This window comes from Diadema antillarum, unplaced genomic scaffold (assembly GCF_040938485.1).
Source record: "Diadema antillarum isolate AM-2024a unplaced genomic scaffold, OU_Dant_1.0 seq00000514_RagTag, whole genome shotgun sequence".
NCBI lineage: Eukaryota > Metazoa > Echinodermata > Echinoidea > Diadematoida > Diadematidae > Diadema > Diadema antillarum.
The window spans coordinates 160,332-186,104 of record NW_027271468.1 but is presented as its reverse complement, the minus strand read 5'-3'; the positions used below and the strand labels follow the sequence as shown (position 1 = coordinate 186,104).

The following is a 25,773-nucleotide window of genomic DNA, read 5'->3' as shown; positions in this document are numbered from 1 at the left end:
AGCATCAGCTTTTCCACAATTATTAGAGTTGAAAGTGATGAGTATGGATAGGGTTTTTAAGAAATGAAAAGAGGACTCTATAGACACACCTAATCACACTATTCTACCAAAAAGTGTTTACGAAAAAACTGTCAAAAACACAATTTCCAGTTCCTTTTATGATCCTAAACTCTGTTAAAATGTAGAAGACTTGCTCTTTCAGAAAATGTGAAAAACTCAAGAATGGCTAGGCTGACTCATTTCATCCATTTTCGGTCCTCACACAAAATCAGTGTGTGCGACTACTAATCCAATGACACAATCGGACAGACATAGAAACAAACGAAAACTCACTGCTTTGTTGAACTTGAGCATGCGAAGAAGCTCAATGCCATGCTGCAGGCTGGCTTGGTGAAACTTCCTCGTCACCTTGAGGTACTTCTCAAGGTCTCGCTTGGTCAGGCTGTTCAGGACGTGGCCATCCACCCGCTCTGCCTCAAAGGTCAGCGAGTGTTGGGACAGACCCAGGTCCCCAAGCCACGTGCGGGCCACCCAGCAGTGGTCCAGCTCAGCCGCCTTGGGGAACTTGCTGCAGAGCCACAGGGAATTGAAGTGGGTGGAATCCAGAGGGATGGGGGGGAGGGTGGGGTAGGGATGGAGGGTAGTAGATGTGGGAAAGTGGAAAGGGGAGGGAAAAGAGGGGAGAAAAGATTTAGAGGAGTACAGTGAAGCAACCATCAACCAAGATTCATATCACCAATCAGTGAGCCTCGAATCTCCCCCCCCCCCAACTAATTTTTAACCAGTTCAGGATGGACTGATTTTGATATAACAAACATTTTCCGCTGACATCTGACTGATTTGATGACTGTGAACCATGGTTTTGGTTTTAAGAGTATGTACAAGATTGTACTTTGAATAGGACTCTGTGTGAAAAATACCAAGCCGAAAAAGCAAAAACCCTTCATTGTGAAATCATAATAAACACTCATTTACAGATCAGGGTGACTCAAGAGAAGTTTTTAAGTTAATCACACCGGTTTCTTATAGTACTGGTCCATATTTCATCACAAAAACCCTAACGAAATAACTCAATTCATCACATTACATTTGCATGTTCTCAAAGACGTGGCATACAAGGCATGTCACTGACATTAGACATATTTGTGATGGCATGCACAAACATCATGCACTCTATGAGAGTTCTATTGTCATTGGTCTGTGTGCTGTCAAGAACACGGACATTTCCAACTCCCTGGCACTACTACATGCATCGGGCAGTGTACCCTGAACAAAAGACTCATTTAATAATAAGCACAGCAGGTTTGTTGGGGGAAAATGTCTGTTTTGTCGTAAAAACCTTCCAGCTTGGACATAACACTGGAGAGACAAGAAAGACCCATCACTCACCAGTCGCTAGGCACTTTGTGTTGGTTGATAGCCAGCCTCAGCTTCCGCCTGTGCAGCACGTTGCTGACTCCCATACCGGACTCCAGCTCAGCATTTGACAGACCCAGGAGCACCTGAGGGGAAGAGACGAGACACAACATTCCAGGATCATAGTTTGCATCAAGGCTCTCTGACTGAGCTCACCACTTGTTCAGACTCAGATTCATTCAAATCACAGTGACAGAAAATACGTTTAAAAATACGATCCATATACATTTTGAAATGGTATGTACTCGCATATTTGTTACACACTGGACAACGATTTACTTCTGGACACCAATTACTGTAAAACGGGGAATGTTCACGTGCATTTCGATTTCGCGAAATTCGCGAGCCCCAAGATTCACAAAATGAAAATGCACGCGACAGTTCTTGTCTACATTATATGCATTGAACAAGTGGCAATTCACAAACATTCATGCCACGAAAAAGGCCGTCAGCTCCAATTCGTGAAAATTGAATGCCGCAAATATATCATGTTTTACAGTATATGATGATAGACATGAGACATACACATCAAGTTGATGACAGCATTACCTGTGGCTGAAATGATAATGATGATAATGATGATGATGATGATGATGAATAATGATGGTGATAATGATGATGGTAATGATGGTAACAATGATGATTGTGATAATGATGGAGATGATGATCATGATCATGATGGTGATGATGATGATGACGATGATGATGAAAATAATAATGATGATGATGTTCAAGATAACGATGATAGTAACGATGAAGATTAATGATGATGACGACGATGACGACAAGTACCTTTCCGCTCTTGATGTTCTCAGCACAGGCCCTGCTGTACTGTGGCAGACACATAACCAGCTCCAGCCACGCCACCACCATGTTGGCCTTCCACTGCGACATGGGCGTCGACTTGCACTTCTCGGCCAGCCGCGCCTTCTCCTGCTCGTCCAGCGAGAACAGCTCCAGGGTGCTGCTGTGCCGGGAGTTGGACAGGTTCGTGTCTGTAGAGGGCGACATGCAGCAAAAGACAAGAGCGTTAATGGGAACACATATATAGATACGTAAATGCACGATATCGCGACAACCTTGTGAAAATGTGTGGTGTATTTTTTGCTCATTTCTCGGGTTTTAATGAAACTTCATTGTTTCCTCTATTTGACTTAACCCTTTAGTTTGAGGTAACCATCGAAAAATGACTCTGTACAATCCTCCCCCCCCCCCCCACTCCTGACTCATGCATCATCTATCCTCTGTGAAAATGGAAGAAGTGTGTGGGCATGTGTGTTGCTCACTGCTTACCAGATACGGCCTTGACCATCATGACCCTATTTGCTTCAAACTTTTGATTCCTGTCGCCACAAATTTGATTTCACCCTACACACTTCCACCCTTAGTATGCTCAGAAATGATTAATCCCCGACTTCAGTCACATCTTTTCTTTTACCCCTCTTTTTTTTTCTTTCCTTCTTTTGTTGTTTCCAAAATACTTTCCTAACGTGAACAGGAAGGAACTTTCTCTTTTGCGAGGGAACATCGCTCGTGACGAAGCATCAAGCCTGGTGGAATTAGTCACTCTCCCCGCTGGAAATAAACTACATGTACCAATGAGTGCAAACCCATAAGCTGCAGTTGAGAATGTGGAAGGCACTTAATATGATGTGCAACACATGGCCTGCCTGTTGTTTAATAGATAGCGTACAGTTGGTACCTACCCATCCTGGCCCCTCAGAGCCCCCATCTACTTCACACAAAAAAGAAACCCCAATAAGGTCAGAGAAAGGGGGAGCATAAATTTGTTCTTTTTTTTTATAATAGCGAACATTTGTGCATCAACCTCCCGGAAGCATATTCATCTTGGACTGGCACGCAATGTTCACATTCGTAGCAAATTTCCTTACTGCAATATAAGTAGATATTTTTGCGAGAGTAATTATTCACATTCGGTGGAACGAGATAAGTCTTGCATGCTTTAAATTCCACCGAATCAAGACATGAACGACTGGAACATATAGCAAGCGAAAGTATTTGCATGCTTTTATTTCCGTGCTGGTTTCTGGTTGCGCAAAATGTACGGAAATTTCAACACCACGAAAATTTCCACTTTTACAGTATGTGGTTTCATGGCTCATTTAGCGTGGCATTTCCCTATCTGCAAGAACAAAAGGATGGCATCAAAGCAAACACGATTAAAACAGTACCTACACATAAAAAAGCACAAAATAAGATCATATGCTGAGAAGATATTTGGTCCAGCTGCAAAGTACTTTTCCTCTTTTCCCAACGACCACCATCTGACATTAAAAAAAAAAGCTCACCGTCAAACACGATCTGTTCCAGGGTGGCGCGGTTCTTCTTGCCGAAGATCTTCGACAGCGAGTTGAATTTCTTCTGCTTCCGCTTCTTGAAGCGCTCCTTGGACGTCGTAGACGCCGTCTCCAGGTTGCACAGCTCCTCCGACGACCTCGACAGGTGCTCGGCTGGTGACAGGAGGAACTCCCGGCTTTCGCTGTCGGCTGAAGTATTATCTAAATTTTTTTAATCGGGAATGTCGATGTGTTTTGAAGGGACGACATTCATTGGGACATGGGATTTTATTGTGTCATGATTAAATAAGAAAATCATATATATGATGGAATCGGTGGGTATCAAATGAAAAGGGTGGCATTCAGTTATAGAAAGTTTGAATGGATGTGACGTCAAAATAATATATAGGTAGGTTGGTTCAAAACATGTTGATACAGACCATTTTATACATGACCAATAATGTATTAGGCACAGTTTAGAATGGTAACAAATCAAATATGATTTTGAATTTCAGAGAAATATCATAGTTGCATAGAGAGGTCATTTTGTGATGGTACATGACATGCATACAGGAGAAATACACATTCATGCATAGGTAAAGGTGGTTGATTGTCGTGGTATGACAAGAAGGTTTTTTGGGTTTTTTTAACAGAGTGGAAAGTAGGACGACATAAGATAAACAAGGAAGTAATTTGTCAGAGGTATTTAAGGCAAATATGGAATAGGGAATGGAAGGTAAGGGTTGTTAATTTGATGATGGATTATTGGCAAATCCGGGAGGGGGGAGAGGGGAGGGGAGGGAAGTTTATGTTTTAATTTAGTTTTGTTGTGGATTGAGAGATAGAAATGAGGAGAGACAAACAGACGGACAGACAAAGAGAAACAACAAAAGAGAAGAAACAAAACACACGGGCATAAGCAAAAAGGTGCAAATGTGCAAATACTTTGGCAAAAGCACAATCACCATGGCGGCTCTAGTGCAATAAGTACACACAAATCACACTCATGATCATAACAGTTATTATCAGAACGAAGGAGCAATGCTTTCATTTTGTACTCCATTCTTTTTCAATGGAATTGGGAAATGACGCAATGGCAATAGTCACTGTGTTTTCTTCTCCTAAAAGTATTTTAAACAAAGCAAGATATGGGCAAGCGAGTTCGTAGTTAGGCTTTGTGAATTAGCATAATGAGGTCATTTGCATTGAGAGGCTCAAAATCTTTTTAATTTCTTTTTCTAATCCAAAATATTCATCTATTTATCTATTCTTATTTTGTTTTGCTTTGTTTGCGAATGAGCTGCTTCAGGGATTGCAGTTTGATGGCGACTCGAAGCGCATGCAAATGACCGTTCATACCGTGACACAGACGCGGAACTTTTCTTTTCCACGGTGGGCACGAAAGCTGTTCTTGAAGCGCCTCAACAGCTGTGAGAGCATTGTTCAAGAGTAATCAGACCGAATGTGGTGTGGACAGGGAACCGTACGTATATAGTGGGTTTCAGGAATTCATGACTGAATGGGTTCACTTCTTATGGTGTGTGCTAACTACGAACTGGCTTTGCAAATGCTTCCCATCTAGAAACAGCCTTCTTAAAAAGACAAGTAACTTTTTCTTCTCTTCCTATCCATATTGGATAGACAAAATAAACAAATAAATAAATACAGCTGTACATAAATAAAAAGTTAGAATCATTAGCACATATACAGAAGGGAGATATTTAATTAGATTAAGATAAAAAGACTTGAAAGATGCCAAAAAGGGGTCAGACAACAAGGATATCTCCTGGGAAATGAAATCAGATCGTTCGTAATCCACTGGACAGCTAAATTAGCCATCATTTACAATTCATGCACATTTATATTATACTAAATAAAGTTCCTGTCCTAATACTGGTACAGATTGCTACAATACCAAACCCATTTATGATTGCCATTATGCAATTAGAAATAGATTTCAAGCCAGATCTAAGCATGGAAAAACTAAATGATATGTGCATTCCTAACTATGCTCTGATTTCTCTGTTTTTCTTGCAACTCAAAATGCTGAAATATAATGTATGAGCTACAATGAAACCAAAAATGCCATATGATCAATGCAACTGTCTAACCATCACTACGGTGAATATGCAATGGAAGACAAAAATGAATTGGGACATCTGTCCTTCATGCTCTAATAGTACAATGTATGTACATGTACACGATTGATATGCATAATGGCAAAGTAACCTCAAAGACAGAACCAACTGGCTAAAGAACAGAAGGGCCTTAGTGCTGTACACACACTGTACAATCAACTACTGAAATGACTCTTTGGTATTGCATAACCTTCAAACTTTTACATTCCAGTATTTGGTCAAAATAACCTACATCCTCGCAACAAATTTGACAATGAAAAAGTGACAGCAAGATCTCAACACTTCATATCTTGCAAGTTATGAATGTAACAAACGGAAACAGAACAATACACCCCCACCATTCATCCCATGTTAACACACTGAATGTGTATGATCACACATGATCAACAACACAATGGGCACGATGCATGACTCTTGACACAAAAAGTGGTCTGTCTTGTTCTGATTTTGAAATGAGTCACTCAAATGTTAGGTGAAATGTTGCTAAGGAAGAAGACCATACCTCTGTACTCTTGGACTTTGCGTGTAACGTAAAATAAATCAAAGATAAAGGCATTACAAACTTTCACTCTCGTCACTGAGTGGATGCAGAAAAGTATTCACTTTCATTAACACATCGTATGGACTATATTTTGCGTTCTGAATTGGTTCTAGTGTGTTGTCGTCTTTTGTTTCGTTCGGTTTTTGCCTAAGCTTTGTGCCATCACTTTTGATCACACGTCTATCCTATGAAAATGATTTGAATATTGTAGCGACACCCTTCAACTTTTTCTACAATGTATGTAAAATACATGCAGGACATATTGCACTTTCCATTATTTTCTCTTTTAATCTTTTCTTCCCATATATTTTCCAGTTTATTTTCCTTGAGGTGACAATCAATTTTCTTAATAATCATTCTGAACACGATCAAACTCTCCAATCAATACATTGGAGAATGAATATCTTTTCTGAACATTTTCTGAACTTTTCTGAACACGATCAAACCCTCTAATCAATACATTGGAGATATGATTCTCTTTTCTCAATCACACATCAAGTCCAGAATGTGTCAGCATTTTCAAGAGCAATGAGTGAAACCTGAATGCCACATCTGTACCTACACATACAGACAGCAGCACTATAGCCCCTCATCATACACTTTAGGTGCTTCCTGCCTAAAAAGATATTCCAGATATGCAATAAAACACCCACACATCCACTTTCATCAGATGCTTAGTTGGCACGGACTGGTTTCTTTCAACCACAGGTATGTCCAAGTTGGGATACCCCGGATGCCTCACCTGAGATGAAGGAATGGGTGGTCCGGATGCTTCTCGCCGACATGGGCGGAGTCTCCGGCAGGTCGGAGCCTGGGGTGCTTGCCTCGGCGCCCTGCGAGAGGGCGCTATCCGATCCGATGGACCCGTCGCGGTGGTGGGAGCCCATGAGCATGGAGTCGTTGATGCTGCCCGACGTGCTGAGCATGATGCGAGGGGCTTGCCTCTCCATGATCAGCTGCCGTCTCACCTAGGAGCGCACAGTATCACTCGGTTAGATATTCACATCCTACTTTCATCTCTCCTCTACATTTCCTCCCTTTTACTTCATCCCTCTCTCTCTCTCTCCAACTTGCATTTAGAAACTTAGCTTTTAGTTTTGCTCCTAATTTCTGCAACTAAGAAGATGCAAATACAAATCTTAAAAAAAAAAGACAAAAGACGAACTTTTGGGACTATTTTCATTTTGATCAAAATAGTAATCCTTGAATTGAGTTCTCCTCAAGAAATGGAGGTATGTCAGAACATGTGTCTCTAGCAGTGGAATTCCTGGGAATCTTGCTTTGTTCTTGAGGATAGCTTTTTTCCCAGTACTTCTGAATCATTCAAACACAACACCTAAGATATCTGGATGCTTTCGAGTTAGGTGTTGAGGCTCTTTTGACTTTTCTTGGCAAACCAACTTATCAAATAGGCTTCAAATGTATGTTGTAGCTTCTTCTTCATAGATTACTTAATGAAAGGCTAAGGAGCATCGCCACTACTGTATTATGCCACTCAGCACAAACACTTGTCAGAGCACACATTGACATTTCACACACTGCAGGTACCCTTGAAGGGGAGGGAGTTGACAGTAAAATATAGTTTCCATACGTCTGCAGAAACTATATATTTTTGCTCTCGAATGGACATACATGTATATGGACATCAAATGTGTGAAATAGCTCTGTGATAACACAATTTCGCTTGGGTAATGACGAAAATGCAAAGTAGTAGCCACAAGGGTGCGTCAACAAGTATTGCAATCTCAGAGCATACCTGATCATGGCTGCTATGTGATGTTGTTTTATAATTGATTACAAATTGGTCCAGAGCACTTTCCATTCATCTTCGGTGCAAGAGAGAATCACATGTAGCTTCTTGAGAAATACTACTGTTACGGCATGATCGATCATCAAGTTACATTTTACCTACCCACTACTGAACAGGGAGGGACCTTCAGGAATAGATGTTGTGCAAACTCAAAAGACTCTAAAAAACAACTCATTATCCTGGCAGACTGCATCAGCCAGACAAGTTTCTTGGTAGACCTTTTCGATATACATGTAGTACAAGCAAGTCCAAATAGTGGAAGGTGAATTTTGATTCCTTCTGAGAAGTTTGTTTTACATTTGAGATCCCGAACTCACCTTTTCCTTCTCCTCCTCCAGGAGCTCATTCTCCTTCTCCTTCTTGTCCAGCTGCTCCCGCAGCGCCACGGAGCGCTCGGCCGCTTCCCGAGCCCGCTTCAGGATCTCCCACCGGTCCTTCTCCACCTCCTCCTTCTCGGCCACCATCTTCTTGAGGCTGGCCTCGCTCTCCGTCATCCGCTGCTCGTACTTGCGGATGAAGTCCCGCATCTCCTCCTCCTTGGCCTCCAGCGTGCAGTAGAGCTGCTTCATCTGGTTCAGGAGGTCCACCTTCTCGCTCTTCAGCCGCTTCCGGTCCGCCTTCATGGCTGGTCGGTGGATTCGAGATGGGAGGGAAACGGCACAAAGTTACTAAATAGTACACAGACTGACCAGGGGGGTGTTTCATAAAGCTGTTCGTAAAGTTACAAATGACTTACGAGCGACTGGTGATCAGTTCTTGTGCTGAATTATGGAAATGCTGGTAAGTATAGCACATCAAAACTGATCACCAGTCGCTCGAAAGTTGCTCGTAACTTTACGAACAGCTTTATGAAACAGGGCCCAGATGCATGAGAATGGTTATGCATTGTTCATGGACTAGTAGAGAAAATTTACTTCTTTTCAACAACGCTCTCAACAACTCAACAGACTTCATCTGCTTTTGCTCTGCCTATACTCTTTACACCACGGATCAAGATACTCCAAAGAATCTCTTCTATTACTCCTTACTCTAAAGTTTTAATAGACATGCAAAACACAATGAATCTTGTGCAAACTTCTGCTTTTTCATTTCTTTTTTATTTCAGCTACACATTTCAACATATGAGCCCCTCACAAGCCACATTTGTCTTTTTCTAGTAATGATTTGTTTACATGGCTGTGAAGGAAGGTATAAATGCATGTATGCAAGCAGCCTTAGAACTAATGAACTGATGAACACAGAACTAAGTCCTCTTGGAAGAAATGAAGCAAAGAGGATAAAGAGTGATTGCCTGGAACAGTGGAAGCACATTAGTTGCTGCCATGGGAGTTGAACCAGGGACCTTAAAGGACAAGTCCACCTTCATATAAATAAGGATTGAGAGAATGCAGCAATATTAGTAAAACACATCAGTGAAAGCTTGAGGAAAATTAGACAATCCGTTCAAAAGTTATGAAATTTTTAAGTATCTGCGCAGTCACTGCTGGATGAGAAGACTACTACAGTGTATGATGTCACATGCGTACAACGATATAAGGAAAATAAAAAGAGAATTTCACAAAACTTTACTTTTTGAATAAAGTGCAAATTTCTTCGACTTGTTACTGACGTATGTTAAGGGTAATATTATTCCCCCTGCATTCTGAGAGAGAAGTCGAGTGTTCTTTTGTTGCGCGAGAAAAATGGAAATATGTTGAATTTTCTTTATTCTTTCTTTATATGGTTGTACACATGTGACATCACAAGCTGTAGTAGTCTTCTCATCCAGCCGTGACTGAGCAGAAACTTCAAAAATTCATAACTTTTGAACGGATTGTCCGATTTTGCTCAAACTCTCACTGATGTGTTCTACTAATATTGCTGCATTCACTCAACCCACATGTCTATGAAGGTGAACTTGTCCTTTAACATTGACTGTCAGTGTGCTGGGTTTTATCCACTAAGCCACAACATGGCTCTCGTGCCACAGGACCTCAATCCTCTACATTTACATCCTCTGACCCTAACACTTCCATTACCATTTCCTTCCCCACAGGGAGGGGTAAGGGGAAGGGGGAGGGGTATTGGGAAGGGAGATGGGGGGAAGAGGGATGGGATGGGGGAAGAGGGATTGGAGGGGAGGGGAGGGGAGGGGAGGGGGGCTGACACCATCACCACCCACCATTCAGGGCCTCCTTGGCCCGCGCCAGCTCGTGCTCCGTCTGTGTCAGCTGGATCTTGAGTTCGTTGGCGCTGGGCACCTCCTCCTCCGGGCTCCGCCCCAGGATGTGGGCATCATCCACCTGTTTCAGGAGGCTCTTGTTCTCCATCTCGAGGCGGGCACACTTGTCGCGCAGCTTCTGCAGCTCATGCTGGTCCTGCTGTTTCTGCCATTCTGTTGAAACATTGGGAAGAAGGAAAGAAAATATTTCTTTACTTGAATGGGTTTGAACAATGTAGTCTCAACAATGATGATAACAGTCAGAGTATCAGTTGTGACATTATATCAATTATTGTACTTACACATTGTACTGGTATCATTGTAACTAGTAGTAGTAGTAGTAGTAGTAGTAGTAGTAGTAGTAGTAGTAGTAGTAGTAGTAGTAGTAGTAGTAGTAGTAGTAGTAGAAGAAGAAGAAGTAGTAGTAGTAGTGGTAGTAGTAGTAGTAGTAGTAGTAGTAGTAGTAGTAGAAGTAGTAGTAGTGGTAGTAGTATGAGTAGTAGTAGTAGTAGTAGTAGTAGTAGTAGTAGCAGTAGTAGGAGTAGTAGGAGGAGTAGAGCAGCAGTAGTAGTAGTACAGTGTAGTAGTGGCGAAGTACAATAATGCTGATATAACATTGATGATGACATTATTATTTCATTGTTATCACTACTATTTTAATTAGCACATCATTATCATCATAACTATCATAACTGACAACAACTATAAATGAGTAAATTAAGTACAGCTACGGCTATAAAAAATTAAATCATGCAAAGCAACATATCCTGTAGATGACTGGTCCATGAACCCAAAGCCACACAGTAACGGCACAACATTGCCCTCCCACCGAATGCCCATCTTGTCCACAGCAATGGACAAGAGGAAGATGATTTTGCTTCCACTGTTTGGTAATACTTCCAAGGGTGCAAATAAATCTTATAGATATACTGGTACTATGAGTGATTTGAGACTCTAATTGAATATCTAAGATCATGGAAAGTGCACGAAATGGGATAATTCACAATACTCTGGCACCAGACTCCCCACACACCCGCCAAAAAATATTGACAATTTATGGCATTAATGGTCCATAGCTGGTCTCGTTATGATAAAAATGTGATTCATTTTATCGCATTAGCTAACTTTCACCCCCACTCATCCAGCATTTAGAACATCAAATTTATGAAAAACGAGGCCATTAAACTTTAACACTTCCCGATTACATCAATCTTCTCCCCATTACATGACATTTGGGGAAGAGACTAAAGAGAGCCAAATGTAGGTCATGTATACACGTGCCACCCTGGCGCCACATCGGTTGCTATGGTTACCCTGATACGCACTTCTCATATATCTATATGTATATAGTCTTTACATGCTTTATTTCCTTCTTTTTTTTCTTTTTTTTTTTGGGGGGGGGGGGCAATAACAAAATATGGATAAACGAAAGAAACCTGCCGGTCCCCAAGGACTACGTCATAACATGAGTCACCTCACCTTCGATTAAAAGCTGATTTGGACAAGTGGGTGTGCTTCCTACAAGTATTATTATTGTTTCATTTTTCTTTCCTATCTGAAACTGAACAAGTCTAGTGTAAGAAGCTTATCAGCCATTTATGTAGACCCAAATTTTTGACATACAAATTTTTTTTTGGCTGCTCTCCACCACCGATGAAGCAGGAAAGTTTGTGTGAAAATCCAACACAAATTTTACAAAAGGGAAAGAATGCTTTTTTTGAAACTGAAACTGATATGTGCATCCAACAATGTGTTGAAAAAAAGGTAGATGGAGCTTCTTATAATAACCATCTCTCTGGTGATGGAATAATCCATGCCTATATACACAGGAGCTATGCAATTTCAGGGGGAGTGGTCTGTCATCGACACAAGTTAATGGGCTTTGGGCTTATCCCCTGGTGAATGACCAGCTACCAGGGTGCACCCCCCCCCCCCCCAACATGTCTTCCAGAGTCTTCTGAGTTGGTCTGACAACGATGCCATGCTATCACATGGACTGGGAATGTTTGCATGAATCGTGTCACGTTAAGTGACAGTGGCGTTTCTCCCTGCATGCTTCGGGATTTCCCGCGGCTGCTTTAATGGAATACTTCGGTGTGACTTGTTATTTAGGTGGTCGGTACCGTGGTGACGTGGTATGTGGAAAGGTACTACTGTACACGAAGCAGTGAATGATGTTGAAAGGGACAGACATATTTTTGGGAAGAAGGGAAAGTGAGGGAGATTCACTTTACAGGTGATGGACACATATATGGAAAGGTTGAGAGATAGATTGACAGATGAAAAAGCTAGGTGGCTAAGATGTGGATGGATGGATGGATGGATGAATGGATGGATGGATGGTAGGTGGGCAGATTAATAGAATGATTGATAGAAAGATTGAGGGATGGATAGACAGATTTTTGAAGGATGGGATGGAAAGATTGAGGGATGAAAAGATTGAACAAATGATAGATGGACCAATTGTATGGAGGGTGGGATGAATAGATTAAAGGATAGATGGACTGATTAATGGAGGGTGGGATGGATAGATTGAGGAATGGATAGACAAAGCACTAGAGAAAAGGATGGAAGGACAAATGGATAGGTAGATGGATGAATTAGTGGACAGCTAGGATAGATGTATGCAGATTTACAAATGAATCAATGAATGGCTGTGGCTAAACTGACAGATGGATGAATATAAGAACTGACTCTGACTGGATAGACAGATAGCTAGATAGATTGATAGCTATATGTATGTAGCTATATAGATAGATACATAGATGGTTGGAAAGATAGATACACAATGTACATAGATTGTTGGAAAGACAGACAGATAGATAGATAGATAGATAGATAGATAGATAGATAGATAGATACATGGTTTGCTACTACTTAATAGATAACTGGTTAAGTGAGATTGATAGATTGATTGATGGATGGATAGTTGGATGGATGGATGTATGGGTGGAATGTGGAAAAGACCACCAAAGAGTGGGGTGGCATGGGGTAAGGAAATGGGATAGAGATGCGACCTGGAGACGACCATACTATACCTTTGTTGTCCTGATCATTGTCAGGGGTGGCCGGTGCGGAGTCTGTGCTCATCTGACTTAACCTCTTGTTGGTGTCTGCTAGCTCTTCTCTCAATGCATCCACTTCCTGATTGGCATTCTGGGGTAAGAAAGAGTGAAAAAGATAGATAGATTGATTGATATAATAAATACATAAATAATTAAATTAATAAATAGACAAATTGATAGATGTGTAAATAGATGGATAGATAGATATATAGATAAATAGATAGATAGATAGATAGATAGATAGAATAGATAAATAAATAATCACATAAATAAATAAATACATACATAAATAAATAAATTGATAGATAGTTAAATAGATAAATGGATAGAGGATGATAGACAGATAGATAGATAGATAGATAGACAGAGAGATAGATAGAGAGGGGGAGAGATAATAAAAAATAGAGGGGGGGGGGGGAGAGGAAGATGAAGAAAATTACAATTATATTACTCTATCAATCTCTGTCATCCAGAGTGCTCACTGACAGCAAACACAGACAGTACATCACACTGGAGCATGATACATTACTCTGCCAGATAGTCTGTCGAATTACATAGAACGTGTGATGGCTGTAGCATACTATAGTCATCCACCACTCAAACCAGAAGTGATAATGTCACAAAAATATAATCCCATTGAAATAATGGTACATCTTGATGTGATGTTCCATTCACTGACTCAATTACCTGCAGCTGCAAATCCTTCCACTAAAAATGGAAGAAATAAAACAAACCACACACAGTATGTCATGTACATAAATTTTTGTGTGTTCTTCACAGACCTTCACACACACTGTGCCTGGCATGTACAGTGATGTGTGACTTTAAATTAAGAACATCTCAAAATTGAAAGCGGGGTATTACTGATGTGGCATGCAGGGACAGCCGTGATCAGCTTGTCACAAGATATATGATGTTCCATCTCTGGGTGTATACAGCTCTAGGTATCAGTGTATGAATCAGAAGCTACTGATGACTTCCACCTTAATAATACAACAATGTTTGAATCACTCACAGAACTTTCAGAACTCTCATCTCCTGTGACTACCAGCAGAAACCATGCACCACGTCGGATGCGGTCAGTGATGTTCCCCCTAGTGATGATGCATCTCACAAACCAGGAGCAGACATACCCATGTCTTCCCCTTCATCCGGTCCTCCCCATCCACCCCCCCCCCCCCTCCGTAATGTCATCGCAATCCATTTACCAGATGAAACTGCGAGTCAATTTACATAGTCATCCATCAGCGATGTACTCAATTCATAAGACGGCTCTCCAAACCCCACTGCTGAGGAAGACGGAGAGGGAAAGTCTCCTACGTCTGTCTGAGAGGAGCGAATCTCCTCTCCCATGACGAGTGGAGGATGAAGTTTTCCCAAGGAGCGTGTGGATTCTCAGACAAGAGGCTCCATGCTTGAAATCAAACAGTATCTCAGGGTCTTCAAAGAATGAAGAATCTCTGCTACCAAACCTCTTCAGGGAGGAATTAAAAACTGGCCTCCATTCTAATCTAACATAATGAAAAAAGAGGAAAATCAAACATCTGACATACAAACTCTTGTTGCATAAGGTTCATTTTCTGAACACTGTAGAAAGAAAATTTTAAAAGTAAAAAGGTCCTTGAGTGGGGGGGGGGGGCAGTTGTAAGCCTATGTTTGGACAGATTTTGCCAAATATCTAGTGATTCAATTTCATCACGATCATTGGGCTGATTTAATGACAATTTCTTCTGTCACTAGAACATGATGGGGTACACCGCACACCATACTGCCTTTTTGCTTCTCTTGAAAGAAGAAAGAGGACGTCAAAGGTTGTTGAAAGTTTGTTTGTTTGTTTGTTTGTTTTTTATCCATTCATTGACTATGTTGAGTTTAAAGAGTCATTCCATTCCTTGAGGTAGTGCCACATAACGGCCACGGCTGCTCTCTTGTCGCTAAGGTAACCACAAGAGTGGCCAATTTGAGCCACACTGGGCCAGTGATTTCAGTCGGAGACCCCCAGCAGTGTCTGGCATATGAGGGACACTTTCCTGTTCATACTGCCCCCTCACAATAAATTCTGTGAACTTCAAGAAATCAGGGTCAATTCATTTCTATGTTTTAAAGTGTCAAATCACACTGAATTCGGTGAACTTCAAGAAATCTGGGTCAACTCAATACATTTCTCCCTTCTCATGGATAAGTTTAAATTCCTCAATTCTTGTCCTGTCTTTGCTACTAACATTTACAGATATATCCTGGATTGCTCAGTTTGCCATCTGGCACGCATGTCCTGAAACCGACTGTCAACAGACTAGGGTTTATGACATCCTCGAAACTTCTATCAAGCAATGTATTGCTTTCATACTACAATACCACACAGCTACAGCAAATGTGTGGGTGCATCTGTAAAATTGTTCAAAGCACTTTGTCGTGCTACTGTTTTAAATGAGGAAAGTACTGTGCAAACTCTCAACAAATCCACACGTTTCATCTTTAACACACAAGTCCAAAATGGCAATAAAGTAATCACGCTCGTAAGACAAGTTTCATGACATCTACAGTGTAGAAGAGCAGAGGCTATCTCAATATCTGTAACACTGAACAGATCTATATATGTATACTTCCCTTTAACAGAGCCAGGGGTGTCCAAAGACTCCACTTGAGGATGATTTTTGCATTATCCAATTACTACGCCACAACTCATTCCACGTAATACTCACTGATGCAATGGAATGCTGTGGTACAGAAACTATTGTATTAAACCTACCTTATAAAACAGCTGGGCTCATGCACACCTCACAAGTGAGAGTATACTTTGACAACACTACAGTTCTACAATGCAGCATTAGAATACTGGCAGCAACAACAATGTATTCTATCAGCACCTGCAAGCTATCAGCGTGCCATATGGAAATACAGCCAGTTTTAGCTCTACAGCCAGGGGGGTGTTTCAAGCTGTTCTTAAAGTTGCAAACGACTTAAGAATGACTGGTGATCAGTTCTGATGTGCTATACTCATCAGAATCTAAATAATTCAGCACATAAAGTGATCACCAGTCGTTCTTAAGTCATTCGTAACTTAACGAACAGCTTGATGAAACAGGACCCAGGTGTTATATACTGTGTAATGCACACTTTTACAGACCAGAACTAAATGTGAGGTGAGGCGAGTGGAACTTGCCGGAATGGACATTACCATGTGTCTGTTCTATGTAGGCCTACCTGCAAACATTAGACATCCACCTTTTGAGGGGTTTTATTTCATGGTGCCAGCACTTCCATTTATTTGAAGGTCTAGGTCATTGCATTTGACTTCTAGCTAACTTTACAGCTCATGAAATACAATTACCTTGCATGTACTATCAGCTACGGTGAATTTTACGTCAATGATGACGCTGTATAAAAACATAATAGTCCTTTCCAATCTCATCTGTTTTTATCACATGATCATGTGTTCATGTATTTCTCTTAGAAATGAAGAGCCACGTGCACGCTGAACCACGTGCAGCAATTTTACTCCTAGTGAAGCCACACATGATCCTAAACATGGCATCCGAGGGTCACATTCTTTAATACATACATCCACCACCATCCTCATTCACCCTCCTTGTCACCATGCATCGGCTCCTACCAAACTAGAGACACTTTGGTGGACGGTCGACCTCCATACGGCTCTTCCCATCTTCTTGGGATGTCCTCTGGATTGACTAGGGGCTAAGGTGGGTGTTGTCTGCCTCACGCGGTTGTGAAAAATGATTCCAGCATCATCAAAATAGTCGTTGTGTGGGAATTACTGCCTCACATATAGTTTTATTCACTACTTACAGGAAGCATGCATTCCGCAGAGAGCTTAATAGTGACACTTCTCATTACTGCTCAATGCAGTTTCGACACCGAAAGTTAAAACCTGTTCCTCAAATACCCTGAATGACCCATACTCCTCATTTTCCAAGGTGCTTTTTCTCTTTAATTCCTCTCATCTTTACAGTTTTCTACCATGAATACATGCACATTTAAAGGGTTTAGAATGCACTGCCAGTGGTCATCTTTTGCTGACACACCCTTAAAAACTTTACCAAAGTTTGGTAAAAGATAGGAAGGGGTGGGTTTGATGTTTGGAAAAAAAAAGGATAACATTTCTCACATTACTACTGCCTTTCTTAAGAGCAAAATACATCCATTCATTTCCTTGAGGTAGAACATTAAACTTTAGAAAAGTTTTGATGACATCATAATTGTGAATTCAATGCTTGGAACCAATGTGAAGTCACATAAACTTTAACTGGGTAAACTATCAACATAGAGAAATTTTTATCGCAAGCCCGAGTGTCCTGCAATGAATTTGACCATGTATGTCATCTGCATGACGTAATACCTCATTATTTCAATGCCAGAACATCTCTATTCCTGGCAACTAGAGTCTATCCTTGATGCCATCTTCAATCAGAGTAGCTCCCACGTGCGAGCCGCCCCACGTGCAGTAGTTCTGCCCCCATCGCATCTTTAAGATGGCGACAGAAGGACAAACGGTACTCATAGTGACTTGCATTCAATGCTAGCACACCAAGTATAATATGAAGTTAGTCTACATATACATCATCATTTCTCAATCATCAGTGCCTCTGCACCACACCCATTCCATCCTACCGGAAAATGTTTAAATACTACACCCACCTATCCAATCAGGCAACATTTCTATATCAACTTTTGGTCTAGGACATTAACCAAATGAATGATTGGGGATGCGGGTGGGGCAAAGATTACTGGTAGTAGCAAAGTGAATCAAACAATGCATAAGGAGAGTTTCAAAAACTAGCAAAATCTTACATGATTTTTAAGACAGAGAACTTCTTTTTTTCTCTTGAAAAATGGAGTCTCTAGCTCAAAAGTGGTGGAAATACAGTAAGAAGAATAGGGCCTATTTGAAAAAAAGGTAAGCCTTTTCCCTCTCTTTGTTTTCTTATGCTTTATCCTTATTTTCAATAAGTTTGCCCCTTCACTGTTATGTCAAGAATGCTTTCTTGAGAGAAAAGAGGTAGTGGAAAAAAAAAATCCATCTGCCACTGCACCACATGAGGTAGAAAATGAAATGATGGCTCAGCCAAGATTCATGCAAGCTACCCAAACTTTATACCAAATATGGTAAAAGCTGGACTGGAGTCTGGTGGCAGTGATTTACAATGTTGTCACATGATCAGATCATGGATGACATGGGAATGTTCTAAATGCATGGTGTTTGCCAAGGTTCTGGAATGTGTAGTCAAACATACAATAAAAACATGACAGCAACTTTGAAGTGAATATCCCTATCAATTTTGGCCAAGTTGAAATCACTCTAAAAATCGTTTTCCTCCTAAATAAAGTAAAGAGGAAATGAATCAATAACTCTTTTAAACTATGTCTTATAAATGCAAAATGATGACTTATTTCATACTGGGTACAGCAAACACTGTGCTGAAAATCTGATGATGCAGATGCAGCTGACTTCTTCGTTTTGATCTACAGTGATGTTTCTGTCTGAACTGTCGTCCAACAAACCCAACAAACACCAGTATTCTAACGTAGATTTTGCCAACATTCAATGCTTCTACAATCTAAGATAATCTGACCAAGAAATCGAGAAATTGCTGATGCCTTCAGGCTGATGCGGAGAAAGAGAAAGGTATGTTGCTCAGCTGACAAGCTCATCGGACAGTATCAAATACAGATGGCTGAGGGGGGATTGTGACTACGGCGGGACAAACTTGTCACTTCTAATGAATCTATCTGGACTAACAGAATCCTGCATTTCACGGCTACGACTCGGACAGGTTCGATCGGCACAAAGAAGTTTACAGCACTCTCAGGTTAACCTCCTCCCTTTGCTTACCTAATTTGACGTCAGCCCTCATTTAATTTGGGGCTACGGTGTCCTTCAGACCCGGCAAATGCGGCTCGCGAGCAAACGCTGGCGGGCGCGGTCTTATCTCGGCAGACGACGGGCTGAGAAGAGGTGTCTCCATTAGGAAAGGAAACAGGGGGAAGCTCAACGGCTGGAAATCACACCGCGATTTCGGGGGTGAGATATCTGGTAATATCACACCGCCCGGGCGCATCGTGTGAGCAATCGATATGCAATTAGGAAAGAGGGAGGCTTTTTGGTGCTGAAATGAGGTGCCAGGAGTGTAGAGATTTAAATATGACCCTCATACCATCACAACTTAAGTAACTGACTGCAGCATTTTAACAAGTGATATGAAAGAGAAAGAACAATACATAGCAAGGAAAAAAGGTCAATGAACCTAGACACTTGATTGTTGGTAGAAGAATATACTTGGTATGAAACAGCAAAAACAAAAACAAAAACAAACACACACACACACACACACACACACACACAAAATGGATTGACGTTTGACAAAAGAAGTAATCTTGGCCAATTAATATCTTATGCAACAATTTCAGGTTGTATATATCCTAGTCTTCACATTTACAAAACCAGTGACTTTGACCAATGTGTTTTTACAACAGCACAAAACATTGACATAGATATACTATCTTTAATAGTGAAGTCGTCTATGAGTGCATACCAATTTGATGTTGCGATCATGTGCTATATTTAACCTGGAAAATGGAATATTGTGAAAATTCTTCAACAAATTTGAGTGCTATTTTTTACAGCAGGAGCATGAGCTCTCAGCAAACCCAAACAGCAGAGTGAAAAATCTTACCCTATGATGTGAATTGATATGAAAGACTTGCAAGCGAACGAAGATAAACCTTTCTTTTTTTTGGGGGGGGGGGGGTAGGGAGCAATAGACATACAGAAGAGGTCATCATGATTATGCAAGACATGAACCAGAAATTAGACATGGGAAGAAAGAGAGGGGAAAACAAAAACAAAGAAGCATGAATAAAATGCTATGCTTGGCAGACTGTGAAGAATGTGTAGGGTAAACTAGGGTGGCCGCATCACGCATGTAGCAAAGTACTGAGGCGTCACATCGAATGACGTGCTTTCAGTACGACACACCACCGTGTGCCCTCCTTGGCGTCGGGGGTCTCATGAATAACATTTCTCTCCGCTCTGCGGCGTGCGGCTCGTGGCGAATATTGATCCATGGGAAGTGTTTTCCTGGCCGGGCTGCCGGCTGGCTACACCACTCCCTACGAGCCCAATACTTGGGGTCTGTCTGGACAACTTGTTGCTGGAGAGAAAAGTAATTGTGGTACACTGACATCCTATCCAGCAATATGTAACTGGAACATCATAATCTTCATGTCTCTCCCTCTATCTTTATCTGTTTACTCTCTTTTTCTCTGAGGATAATTATCTGCCTTCTGGTCTTGATATATCCATTAAAGATTTTACTCAGTTTGTGGCAGAGTTTTTGTGTTTTTTTTTCTTTATATGTTTCATTGATTTCAACTATTGGCATACAAACATAAATCATTTTTAATTATGGTATACAAATAACACAAACAAGAAAAATAAATTTTGCGAGAAAAGAAATCAAGAAAAAGAGAAAAAAGGTAGCAAAGTAGAGGTACGTTTGACCTTCAGCCCCGCATCAAGGGGAGAGGGGAAATGAAAAACTGGAAAATATGCGGTAGTTCACAACAAAAATAAGAGATGATATCGATTCACCACAGAGAGAGGGGAAAAGGGCAACCTTGGTTCCTGTGAACTTAAAGATTAATCATAATCTCTTTGATAAATACCTTGAGAGAAGTCATATCAAACCAGGAAATATAAGGGTTATCATAGAGGAGTGTGTTTGGGCTTTGTCAATAAAATAGAGTTAAAGTTATGAAACAGGACGGTCTGACATTTCAAAATTTGTCACCTGAACCATTGGTTTAATGATGGTGCATATCATCCACAAACAAACAGAGATTCATAAATTTCAACAACTACAGCTGATGCAAGCTTGGAAACCAATTTTTCAGACAAACAGTGTAAATCATCATTATGTGAGGTTCTATCACTTACCAAAGAGCAGATGATTTGAGTTTATCCTCCATTTATATCAAGCTAGAATCTGAAGGCTCAGGTGTATACATCCAACGTGAGTTGTTACAGAGAGAGTGAATATCACAGAGCACCTTGCAGAGATTCACTACTTTAGAAAACCACTGATGCCTTGCGCAATAATCTAAACTAGAAATATCACTGAAGGTGATTAATACCCCCGCCCCGTGACAACAGTCTTACCCAAGGAATGATCTTTCCTTGATCTTCTGCCATTTAAATGCCGTTACCATGGCAACGCAGCTTCCGACACGTCCGAAAAATATGTCTTGCACATCTTCCCACCAAGACTATTGTGTGTGCCACATTTCATAAGCTTTTGTCAAAAACTGAGGAAGTAGTTCAATCCACAAGATCTTTCCTTGATCTTCCACCATTAATATGCCGTTACCATGGCAACGCAGCTTCCGACACGTCCGAAAAATATGTCTTCCACATCTTCCCACCAAGATCAAGGTGTGTGCCACATTTCATAAGCTTTGGTCAAAAAACTGAGGAAGTAGTTAAATCCGCAAGATCTTTCCTTGATCTTCTGCCATTTATATGCCGTTACCATGGCAACGCAGCTTCCGACACGTCCGAAAAATATGTCTTCCACATCTTCCCACCAAGATCAAGGTGTGTGCCACATTTCATAAGCTTTGGTCAAAAAACTGAGGAAGTAGTTAAATCCGCAAGATCTTTCCTTGATCTTCTGCCATTAATATGCCGTTACCATGGCAACGTACTTTCGGGTACTGTCAAAAAATGCGTCTTGCACATCTACAACCAAAGGCACACATCTGTACCAAGTTTCATGGAAATTGGGCAAAAACTGAGGAAGTAGTTTGCAACACAAAATTTTCCATCATTTTGGCTCATAATATGTGAGCTGTTACCATGGCAACATACTTTTTGTCACTGTCAAGAAATGTGTCATGCTGACCTATATCCTAAGACAAACATTCAATATGAATTCCATGAGAATTGGAAGAACACTGATGAAGCAGTTTTGCCATGAAGCATTTTGCCCTATATTTTACCAATAACATGCCGTTACCATGGCAACGCACTTTTTGCCACTGCGGAAATATGTGTCTTGCACATTAACATATTCAGATGAACATCTGTACCTAATTTCATAAAAATTGATCAAAAACTGTGGGAGGAGTTCGCGACGCAAGATTTGTACCCATTTTTGCCCATAATATGCCGTTACCATGGCAACGTACTTTTGGGTACTGTCAAAAAATACGTCTTGCACATCTACAACCCAAGGCACACATCTGTGCCAAGTTTTATGGGAATCGGTTGAAAACTGAGGAAGTAGTTCGCGACGCAAGATTTGCAACGGACCGACCGCCCGACCGCCCGACCGCCCGACCGCCCGACCGACCGCCCGACCGCCCGACCGACCGCCCGACCGTCCGCTGATTCCTATATACCCCCTTCAAACTTCGTTTGGCGGGGGTATAATAACTGCTACAGGGTTCCAGGTCATGCAAGAAGAGTTCACGTCAATTGAATCCACTTCTAGAGCAAAATGACCTGGCTTATAGAATCTTTCCAGTGAAAAGACAGGGATATTATGAGCAAATTCCTGTCCGCCGGTCATTTGAGAGCAAATGGTTTGATAAAATAGCCTCTATCAATTCCCTCCCACGTGCAGTGAATATGCCGGTGGGTCTCAAATACACACATCGATGCAAGGAGGTGTGCATTGATTGCAGGGAAGAGGTGAATTCGCTGGATACATTCACTGGATAAATTCCCATTAACCTAATTCAATGAATGCATGCATTCTCTTTTCCCCCTTTCTGCGCACTTTTTCCGGTGCCACAAAGAGTGGAACTAGGGGAAAACACACCGTGGGTGGCTTTGGAAGCATTCACAGGCGGTGGATCAATACCCAAAGAGCCAAAACAGTTCAATACATTGATGGTACTGTGTTTGCTCAATATGCTGTCATTGACATTCTCGGGAAGGCCAAACATAAAGAGGTAATAGCAAACATTAATAAACTTAGAATAAAGAAGTCTAAAAAAACAATAATATACATGTAGTACTATTGTGAGCTAGTTGTATAATCACTCTGAATATCATGAAAAACAAAAAAATGAATACTAATGTAGAGAAAAAAATTATCGGAGTGACATAGAGGTGAATTTATCACTGAAATAAAGCTGTTAATTTATTCGGGAAAGGAAAATGTGTAATTAATATCATCAAACCCAATGTGAAGTAAGAGACTTTCAATCCATCAACTTACAAATGTAGGCCCTACCATACGAATATCACGACACCAAATGGGGGAAAAAAAAAGATATTCAAACAAATGGCACTTATCAAATGAAATATTCAACAAAATATTGGCGAAATACAATCTGAAGCCAGGGAAAAAGGTCTGCCATGCAGACAGTGTGAAGTGGTAAAAACCGACATTCCAAGCTGAACTGATCTCACCGTTGACAGAGAAGTAAAGCAGGAGGTGACGATTGAAGCTGTCAAAAATCACCTCTGCATATCGAGTTATCCACATTTTTGTGCCTCTGTGTGACGAAATTTCTCCTGAATTTGCAAACTCTGCCATATTCAGCCATCACAGGAGAGTGAAAAGTAGCAAAGACTGAACCCCCCCCCCACATAACTCACAAGCTCTCCGAAAGGAACGAAGGGAACAGGCTTGAAATCTGTCATTCTCTAATTATTAGCTCCATGGATGCTTGAATCCATCATCACATTGGACATTAGATAATACATCATTCGATCAGATCATTTTTGTGACCTTTTTTATGTGCCTGTTTTTACGGTAATACACTTCAAATATCTTACAAAGAATATTCAGAGTACTTATACGCAACACAGGATATTGCTGTATAATATGTGCTGTTCTGACAATGGTAGATTTTCAAGGGGAAAAAGAAAGAACCCAGCAACTCTGCTCTTTGCATAATGCCAGGACATTAGATTAATTTTTTACATTCCTTGATTAGCATCAGCCCAATAAGGACTTTTCATGGTTAGTGCAGATCATGCAATGTAGAGTTCCATATCGTCCTAATGTCATATGATTGGTTTTAATATGGAGTGCCATTATCCCATTACCCTCACATGACTTTTCCCATTCAGAAAGTCATGAAGACCTTGCCAAACTCAAGATTGAGAGATAGAGGAAAATTGACAAAGACTTTGTTTCTCTTTTCCTATCTTTCTTGCCTGTATGCAGGGTGCTACATAAGCACTTCCCCGATTGCCCGGGGCAAGTGAAAAATCAAATTCGGGCACATATTTTTTGAACAGTTAGAACAACTGCTTGCCCAAACTGGGCTAGCAAAAAAATTTGTACCTTTTTCCCCTTATTCCCCCCCCCCCCCTCCAACAAACCCACAAAGTCAACCATACAGAAGCCCAAAGAAAATGGCTGTTTAGTGATGCAACGCACTTTATATTTCATTTCAGCAACTTTCCTACACTTATCCAGTTACGTGAAGAAGCCCTAATGCAATGCAATGGCAATACTCGAATGGACAGTTTGTTATATTCCAATGTATTTCAGCGTGCGAATCAATGTGTGCTGTTAATTCACATAATTGTTTTGTTTTTTTATTAAGCTGTTGACTTACACATGATTTTCTCTATTATTTCCTTATATTTTGGACTGTATTTTCAGGCAAGTAAAATCGATATTCGGGCAAGTCCTTTGCAGCAAATGTGAAAATCTGCTTGCCCAACCGAGCAAGTCGTAAACTAAATTTATGTAGCACCCTGCTGTATGGTTTTTGCCATTCACTACCAAAGTACCCAGCACCATTCTCAAATTTACAACACTAATTGGGGGGGGGGGGGGAGATGGGAGAGGCAGGGTGGACATTGATAAGTACCCAACAACTTAAAGGACAAGTCCACCTTCATATACGTAAGGATTGAGAGAATGCAGCAATATTAGTAGAACACATCAGTGAAAGTTTGAGGAAAATTGGACAATCCGTTCAAAAGTTATGAATTTTTGAAGTTTTTTGTGCAGTCACCGCTGGATGAGAAGACTACTGCAGTGTATGATGTCACATGCGTACAACAATATAAGGAAAATATAAAGAGAATTTCACAAAATTTCATCTTTTGAAAAAAGTACTCATTCCCTTGACTCGTCACTGACATATGTTATGGGTAATATTATTCCCATTGCCTTTAGAAAGAGGCAAGTCAAGTGCTCTTTTATTATGCGAAAAAAGTGAAAATATGTTGAATTTTCTTTACATTTTCTTTATACTGTCGTACTCATATGACATCATGAGCCATAGTAGTCTCCTCATCCAGCAGTTCCAACACAAAAA

The 25,773-nt window shown here is 40.8% G+C and overlaps 1 protein-coding gene across 1 annotated transcript in view; it reads right to left on the bottom strand.

Annotated features, from left to right (window-relative positions):
- The window catches only part of LOC139734226 (kazrin-like), a 144,542-nt gene that overhangs the window by 5,446 nt on the left and 113,323 nt on the right, over positions 1 to 25,773 (bottom strand). The window contains exons 3-11 of the mRNA XM_071645026.1: positions 13,441 to 13,558; positions 10,364 to 10,576; positions 8,520 to 8,827; positions 7,135 to 7,360; positions 6,354 to 6,368; positions 3,726 to 3,935; positions 2,209 to 2,411; positions 1,390 to 1,502; positions 334 to 568 (exon numbers count right to left, since the gene is read on the bottom strand). Of these exons, the coding sequence (XP_071501127.1) occupies positions 334 to 568; positions 1,390 to 1,502; positions 2,209 to 2,411; positions 3,726 to 3,935; positions 6,354 to 6,368; positions 7,135 to 7,360; positions 8,520 to 8,827; positions 10,364 to 10,576; positions 13,441 to 13,558 (1,641 nt within the window). The remainder of the gene's footprint in view (positions 1 to 333; positions 569 to 1,389; positions 1,503 to 2,208; positions 2,412 to 3,725; positions 3,936 to 6,353; positions 6,369 to 7,134; positions 7,361 to 8,519; positions 8,828 to 10,363; positions 10,577 to 13,440; positions 13,559 to 25,773) is intronic.